Consider the following 8,459-nt stretch of genomic DNA (forward strand, 5'->3'; position numbering starts at 1 on the left):
CCTTAAGGGAGAGGCCCAACCCAGGAGCTAGACAGCCTAGGGGAAAAGTCAGGTTTCATCTGAGTTCTAGTTCAAGTACACTCCAGCAATAGCCCTAACAGATACAAAGCGAATCATGGAGATGATCCATGGCAAGTGTGGATTTCTATGTGGTGTGTGAGTGTATGAGTGTACACCCTCCTTTCTGTAGGCGTGTCCAGCTGTGTGGACCTTCCACTGTGTTTTCTGGACCATCTGTGGCCTCCTTTCTGCCTCTGGCATAGACATGGCCTCCCCAGGGAGGGAGCTGTAAGTCCCCAATGGATGGCAGATGTGCCAACAGGAGAGGAATGGGTGAGGGGCAGCCAGACACCCTGGTAGAATCCCAGCGAAGTGGCAGAGTCCTGCTTGGCACAGGGTGGGGGTGGGGTGACTGAGAGAGGCTCACAGCAGGGGCTGCACTGTACAGATGAGCAGATGGCTGGGGAGGTGGCTGTAAGGGTCTTACGGCAGCAGCCGGACTGTACAGATGGATGGCCAGCATGGACACTCGGCCACGCGACCCCTCCTGCTCAGTGACACACTACCCTGCCCAAAGCTCCCAGTCTGACCATCAGTGAACACTGACACAGGTTCGGGTGGGGCTGCTCACACGGTGTATGTTCTGACAGACTTGTAGAGGGGCGGGAGCAGCCCATGGTTCTCTCGGACAATTTCCAGGTACTCGGATGACGACTCCAGCCAGAAGGGCCCACAGCACAGCTGGCAGCAGCACTTGACCCCAGAGGGTGGCTCCTGGTTCTTGTCAGACATGGGAGAAAAGTCAAAATCAGCTGTGTATGGCGAACAAAACCCTGTGGGTCAATCACCTTCCGCCGGAACCCTGTCATGTGGCCTTATCAGCTCAGCATCTTAGTGGTGGAGGCATAGAAATGCTCACCTGCCACCATGTGTACATAAGGGTAAGAACAGGAGACAGGTCAGAGGCTGCTGAAACTCAGCAACTCAGCACAGTCCACGGGTGTCCCCTTGGCACACCACCCCACTCTAACCTCAGGACCCATCCTGGGCTGGCCCCAGGCCTCAGCTCCTTCCTGGGTAGGGCCCAACTGTCCGGCCCATCCCTACGAGCACCCACCTCCACCACATCCTTCTGCTGAGTGGCATTGCGCAGGGTCATGTACATGATGAAGGCCAGCATCACGGTGATAAGCGTGGCACACGGGAAAGCAAAGACAGCTGGCTGGAGTCCTGAGAGTGACACGGGAGTGTTAAAGGGCTCGGGAGCTGGCACGCAAATACTCCTCCTCAGGTGGCTGGCTCAGTCCAGGAGAGGTCAGTCAACCCCACCAATGGTTTCTCTTCTCTCTTAGGCAACCCCAACCCAGGACTTGGCAAAAAGAAATTGGAAGGGGCAGGGGAGATGGCTCAGTGGAACAAGTGCTTCCCTGGCAAGTGCAAGGGTGTGAGTCCAATCCCCAGTTCCACCAAAAAAAAAAAAAAAAAAAAGAAGAAGAAGAAGAAAAAAGAAAAAGAAATTGGACTGTGTGGAAATTTCCTGTTTTTTTTTCTTTTCTTTTTTCCCAAGTACCCAGGGATTGAATCTAGGGCCTTTGCACTGAGCTACACTTAGTCCTTTTTTATTTTCATTTAATTTTTTCTTTTTTTTTTTTTTTTTTTTGAGATAGGGTCTTGCTAAGTCACTGAGTTGCCCAGGTTGGGCTTGAACTCGCCACCTTCCTGCCTCAGCCTTGCACCGCACTGGAATTATAAGTGTGAGTCCACCACTCCTGCCTTGTGGGGAGGATGTTTAAATATGTCCATGGGTTCCTTAACAGTAATCTCTGAAAGGGGCCAGAAGGTTTTCCATCTCTGAAGTGTGGACTGGGCGCAGTGACTGGGCCCTGGCCCATAGCAGATGACAGGAATGATGGTGTAGGACGCCTGGGTCTAAGCCGTGACAGACAGCACTGCTTCCTGCTTCCCCCACCTCCTTTGGGAGATGGGGCTTGGGGAAGGGAAGCCGAGCTGTGAAGCAGCCCGGTGACCTCTGCCATAGCCTTCCCCCCCCCCCCCCCCCCCCCCGCCTGGGCTCTCCTCCTGAGCCTGTTGCTTGGAAGCAGCATGGCAGAGGGGGCAAAACCCCGTGTCTGCCGCTAGGTGGCCCTGGCTTTGAATCCTAGCTCCAAACAGGCTATCAGGTGCTGACATAACTGCCCACGCTGCCATCAAGAGAAATGGAGGGGAGGGATGTAGCTGTGCCTGGCACATGTGGGTGGCCAGGAAGTGTGGGCTCCCTCCCATTCTCCCCACACCCTCTGCAATGAGGCTGCTCCCCATGAAAAGGGGGTGTGGCAGTGCGTGTTTATAATCCCTCCACTCAGGAGGCTGAGGCAGGAGGATTAGCATGTGTTCAAGGTGGACTTGGAGTACATAATGAGTTCAAGGCCAGCCTGGACTACACAGCAAGACCCTGTCAGAGAGAGAAAGAGAGAGAGGAGAGAGAGAGAGAGAGAGAGAGAGAGAGAGAGAGAGAGAGAGAGAGAGATGATTGGTATGATCACCTAGATTACCATCTTCCCTGGAGAATTCAGGTAATCCTGGACCCTTGATGCCCAGTCAATTCTAGGGCAGTAGGGCCCAGGGCACCTGACAAGGCCCACAAGCTCAGCCAGGGCCTGGAGGGCAGCATTTTCTCAGGGGTTCAAAGAAGCACTGGGGACACTGGAAGAGACAGTGACACCACCAGGGATACTGCAGGGCCAACCTGGAAGGCAGGCCCAGGAGCCAGGTTTGATATGAACTTCAGATCGCTGCAAGGAACTCCTACTCCTACAGATGGGCACTGGACCAGAGTCTAGTAGTGAGGTTTGAGCTCAGGCTGACATCCAGTTTTGTTGCTGTCCCACACCTCAGTTTCCCCTTTTGTAGCATGAAAGTAGTACTGGGTAAGGCATCTAAAATGCCATTTCTTTTTGCAGGGTCTTTCTGTGTAGTTCAGCCAGGCCTTGAACTCGCTTTGTAGCTTAAGCTGGCCTCAAACTCACGGCAATCCTCCTGCCTCAGCCTCCTGAGTGCTGGGATTACAGGTTTGCACCATCATGCCTGGCTGAAACGTCATTCCTGAGGGCTCTGAGTTGGAACTTTCTCAGGATCTGCTACTAGTCTGGTGGTGTCTATGGCAGTGGGTGAGAAGAGTCAGTGGTGGCGATCAGGTGGGAATGCAGGGGGTGGTGCTAGTGATGACGGTGCCAGGAGAACCGTTAGCTGCCTGTGCACTAATGGTAGTAGAAGAGTTGATTGTTACTGTCTGTGGTGCTTGGTAGAATTGATGGGCGGGGATATGAGGTTGGTAGAGTTGGCTGCAGATGGTACTGGTGGAGCTGGTTGCTATGGTAATGGTAGAGTTTGGTGGTGATATGAGGTTGGTAGAGGTGGTTGCTATGGTATTGCTAGTGTTTGGTGGTGGCAGTATTGGCATTTGGCCCATGGTGGCATTGGCTGTTGTGTGAGGAGTTATATTCATGGTGCTAGTGTTGGTGGGGACAGCTGCTGGTGGCCTTGGGAAGGCTGGCTTATAGGGGGTGGTGGCAGGGGGTTTGGTTGCCTGTGTGACACTACCACTGCAGCTGAGGTGTCACTTACTGGAAGGCCACACTTGGACCTTGTGGTACTGATGCGTCTTGCTAATGACGTTCTCAGCCCGGATGCTGAAGCAGTAGTCTCCAGGGTCGCGGAAGGTATGAGTCAGGTTGTAAGCTGTGTTGGCCACAGACACGGGGTGGCACTCCCCTTCCTCCAGGGGCAGACACTCAGTCTTGAGCCGCCAGCACATGGTCAGAGGGGGGCTGCAGGGCATAGAGACAGCTTTTCAGAAAGGGCTCAGTGAGGAGCAGGGCACAGGCCAAGTCCAAGCAGACTCTAAGCACCTCACACTCTGCAGCAGGAAGTGCAATGGTGCAGAAAAGAGGGCCCCAAGGCCCTGAGGGGATCCCAGGCCAGTGAGGCAGAAATGTGCACACCGTGTTCCACAGAGGTGGGGCACCAAGGAGCACTCCACGGGAGAAGTCAGGGAAGGCTTCCCAGAGGAGATGGAGTTTAACAGGATCTAAGGACAACTAGAATCGTACTGGGTTAGAAAGAGGGCCAGCACTGGCTCAGAAGCTAGAAAACACAGGTCCAGCCAGGGAGTGCTCCACCGGTGTTCCCATTTCACACTACCTCAGGCCCCAGGAAAACACAGCCCCTCAGTGACCAGGTGTACCAAGCCCAAATGGCCTCCCATCCTCCAGGCGCTAAGCTCCAACCCCAGTACTGGGGATTGAACCCAGGGCCTTTATACCGAGCTATGCTCCAAACCCTTTTTACTTTTTATTTTGAGACAGGGTCTTGCTAAATTTCCCAGGCTGGGCTCAAACTTACCATCCTTCTACCTCAGTCTCCCAGAGTGCTGGGATTAGAGTTGTGTGCCACCATGCCTGGTTCCCTCCATGCTTTTTTGAAATTCACCTTGCAGACAGAGGCATGGCTTACCTCTCCAGGACTCTGAGATTGGAGCTGTGCAGGACAGATTGGCCCCAGGAACACCTGTCAGAGGGTAGAAAGCCTCAGGGCACCCGTGGTGTGAGGGGTCACTTACCTCCCCAGGAAGTTCAGGGTCACAGTTGTCTTTTGGAAAGTCTGAACCAAGGTTGGCCCCAAGACCTGGATGCCTTGAAGGATTTCTGTAAGAAATAGGGATGCCATTAGGTCTGAAAACTGCTACCCTGGAGCTTCCGTGGCTCTGGGCTATGTGGCTACTATCCTGACATCTCTTCTGTCCCTGTTATGGCTTGTGTCTAGTTGTCCTCCCAAAGCCTCAGGCAGTCATGGGACAGAGTTTGTGATTAACTCATGATCCACTGGTGTTATGGGTGTGAGTGCTGCTGGGATTATGTGTGTGAGTGCTACACCCATCCTGGGGCGGATATCCTGAATGCAATTTAAGGGAGACAGACTTGCTCTCTGTAACCATTGTGGTCTCTATTCTTCCCTTTGATTTTTTTTTTTTTTTTTAAACTCGTAGTGATTTGCCTGTTTTCAGCCTCCCAAGAGCTGGGATTACAGGTGCACAGGCCACCACACCCAATCTCAATCGTCATCTCAGTGCACCCCAGGGACAGGGGTGGCACAGCTGTGTGGTGCAGGAGATCAAAGCCTGGCCCCAACACTCTGCCTAAGCAGGCACTTTAGTTCACTGAGCTATCTGGCCAGCCCTGCCTTTGCTCTCTTGCTCTTTGCCACTACCATGAACTGCTGCCCTCTGCCATGTGCCACTTTGCCTTGGAGCCAGCCGAGTATGGACTGAAACCTCCATTAACTGTGACCTAAATAAACCTTCGCTTCCTTCATTTTGGGTATAGGGTATTTGTCCCAGCAAATACCCTAACTGTAACTAAGACAGTCCCTCTTCCAGGGAGGGTCACACAGCTCTGTCCAGAGCACTGCCCCCATCAGCAACAGCAAGTGCCAGAGCAGCTTAGAGAGAGTAGTTGGAGAAGCAGGCAAAGACCAAGTATCCTGCTCACTGTCACCAAGCCATCGCCTGTGCACTGGAGAAGCACTACTCCATTGGTAATAACCAAGAAATGTCCCATGCCTGCCCAAATCCAGGGAGAGATGGGCTTTGGCATCCCCCACCCCCACCCTATGTGGGAGCCTGAGGTGCCCACCATGCTTTGACGACCTTGCGCAGAAGAGGTGGATGCAGCCCGCTTGGGCTCTGGGAGCAGGCAAGCTTGGGCCAGATGCTGGCTGTGCCACTGGGTTGCCAAGGGACCATGTGCATGGGCTCCAGTGCCCCGTCTGTGGCCGGGAGGACAAAGGAGATACCGAGAGGACTACAGGGCATGAGAAGGGAGCCCAGCGCCAGGCTGGGGCCACTGTAATCTGGAATGGGTGGCACCTGGGGCTCCTTGGGGACCTGGTTGTCAGGCTGCACCTGCTTGCCCTGCACCCACTCACCCTCCAGCTTCAGCGAGGTGGAGAAGTCACCAGTCTTCTGCACAATCCCCTTCGAGGTGCCATCCGGCTTTGCTTCCTCCCACTCGGCCACCACCTTAAGCTTCACCGTGAAGGTTCCAATAATTGAGTAGTTATAATAGACCACGGAGTTTTCTGTCACCAGCAGGGTCCTGGAAGTTGACAAGGAGGAGGAAGGAGGGAGACGGCAGGTTGTTTCCCCTTCCTGGGCCTTGGAAGTGATTCACGATACTTGCTAAGTAGAGCTGGGGGCAGCTTACACAGTGATAGGCGGCTACCCATGTCCTTCAAGAGACAGACAGGGGCCATCTGTGGTGTTAGCCTATCAGAACACCCCAAAGGGTTGCTGTCACCAATGCCAGCACCTGTGGACCCTGTTCTAGTATTTAGCCACAGATCCATTTTCTTACCAAGGACCAGGGATTCACATTGTACCTTTCATGATTCAGTATGGTGTTGGTTGTCGGCTCCGTGAGCTTGTTCTAGTTTACTCAGATAACCCCAAATGCTAATTCTACTACTTCCTATTTTGGGGGAGGTTGTTCGATTCTTTTGGGGGAAGGGGTGCATGAGACAGGGTTTTGCTGTGTAGCCCAGACTGGCCTTGAACTCACAACAATCATCCTGCCTCAGCCTCCTGAGTGCTGGAATTACAGGCATGAACCATCACCTGTGACCTAATTTGTGTTTGGTATTTATTAATTCTTTCATTCTTCTTCTATGTTGGTTTTTTCCTTCTAACTTTCTGTGTTGAACATTTTATCTTCTCTCTTAACAATAATGCAAATTATAAATTTATATCTAGTTATAGCTTTAAAACTATTCTTTAGACACAGGGACTGGGGTTCAATCCCCAGCATGTCCATACCATCCCAGCCCCTGGGGCATGCTGAGATGGCCACTGAGACTGGGTGTGGTGGCACACCTGTAATCCCAGCCTTGGGAGGCTGAAAATGATGGGTTTTTTCAGGTGCCTGGCGCAGCAGAGAAACAGGCAGAAGGAAAAAAGGAAAGGTGCTTAATTATCTTGGAGGACAGGGAGAGAAGGTGGGGAAGATGAAAAATTCTCTCCATTGGAACAATGGGAAGGAGGCTGAGGCTTTAGTGGCCTTTTGCTGGGGTGGAGTTTGAAGGGATGTTTAGATATACCTGAGGGAGCTGATCAGGAGTCTTCCCTGAGGTGGCAGGAAGGGTGAAAGGAAACTGCACCCTGAACTGAGTTAAAGAACAAGGGGGAAGGTGGTCTTGGGAAGATGGGCTTTTGTTTTAAGGGCTTCAGTCATATTAGATGACCACAATGATGACTCAGCAATTCATACTAGGGCCAGAACCTATCGGAAAACAGGAGAATCACTACAAGTCTGATCCGTGTAATGAGACCCTGCAGACCCTGTACTAAATATATTACAAAATAACAATAATAATAGAAAGAGGTGGACAATGTAACTCAGTGCAAAGGCCCTGGGATAAAGCTCTAGTCCTAGAAGAAGAAAAAAAGGAGAGAGAAAGGGAGGGGAAGAGAGGCTCAGGATGTGTATGTAGGTCCTTATAAATCATGTGCTTAGGATGCTTGATCCCCTGGGTATAGTCCTAGCAAAAGGGAGAAAGGAAAGGAGAGAAGGAGGGAGGGAGTGAAGGGGAGAGAGCAACATCTCCCCTCCCCACCCCACCCCGTCACAGAGGAAAAACCATGTGAGGACACAGCTAGGAGGGCAGGAAGAGAGCGCTCACCAAAACCAAGCTTGCCAGCACCTTGATTTTGAACTTACAGACTCCAGGACTGTGAGAAAAGAAATGTCCTTTGTCCTCAACTCTGTGGATTTTGATTACCCAGCTGGGCAGACTAACACAAATCCCAATAAAAACCTTAAGCCATTGAGACTCAGCAGAGCTGGCAATCTTAGTTGGCACTACTGCCTGGTATCACACTATGGTACTCCACAAAAGCGCTACTCGATATTGCCCTCGGCTGACTTTATTCTGCAATCTCATTTTCACTGCAGTCAACCATGACTATAAATATAATACAAGGGAGGACCAAACTCTAGAGTGAATGTTTAGATATCAAAAATATTTTACAGTAAAAGATGCACTGCCGTGAATCCCCCCAAAAAACTCTCCCCCTCGCTTTGAACACACTTAGCCCATCATTTTTGCCACTTTCTGAAGTAGTTCAGGAAGTCCTCGCTTGTGTCTTTTGTCGTGCTGTCATAGCTGCACTGATGTCCTGAACTGATTCAAACATTTTCCTCACGTGGTCATTTCATGGTCATTTCGGCTTTGGGGAACAGCCAGAAGCCACACAATGCCAGATTCACCAGATCTGATGAATAAGATGAGGACACGCTGTCTAGTTTTTTGTTGGTTTTTTTTAAAAATTTTATTTATTTGTGTGTGTGTGGCGAGCTCAGCCCACCAGGGGGCGGGGCTGGCTGGCATGTGGTGCTGGGGGATTGAAC

General features: G+C 51.7%; 1 protein-coding gene across 1 annotated transcript in view; it reads right to left on the reverse strand.

Moving 5' to 3' along the window:
* Nucleotides 1-627: 627 nt before the first annotated feature.
* The window catches only part of Tmem130 (transmembrane protein 130), a 28,492-nt gene continuing 20,660 nt past the window's right edge, over nucleotides 628-8,459 (reverse strand). The window contains exons 4-8 of the mRNA XM_004629707.1: nucleotides 5,983-6,152; nucleotides 4,619-4,703; nucleotides 3,625-3,827; nucleotides 1,118-1,230; nucleotides 628-780 (exon numbers count right to left, since the gene is read on the reverse strand). Of these exons, the coding sequence (XP_004629764.1) occupies nucleotides 628-780; nucleotides 1,118-1,230; nucleotides 3,625-3,827; nucleotides 4,619-4,703; nucleotides 5,983-6,152 (724 nt within the window). The remainder of the gene's footprint in view (nucleotides 781-1,117; nucleotides 1,231-3,624; nucleotides 3,828-4,618; nucleotides 4,704-5,982; nucleotides 6,153-8,459) is intronic.

This window comes from Octodon degus, unplaced genomic scaffold (assembly GCF_000260255.1).
Source record: "Octodon degus isolate 3935 unplaced genomic scaffold, OctDeg1.0 scaffold00031, whole genome shotgun sequence".
In the NCBI taxonomy this organism is placed as follows: Eukaryota; Metazoa; Chordata; class Mammalia; order Rodentia; family Octodontidae; genus Octodon; species Octodon degus.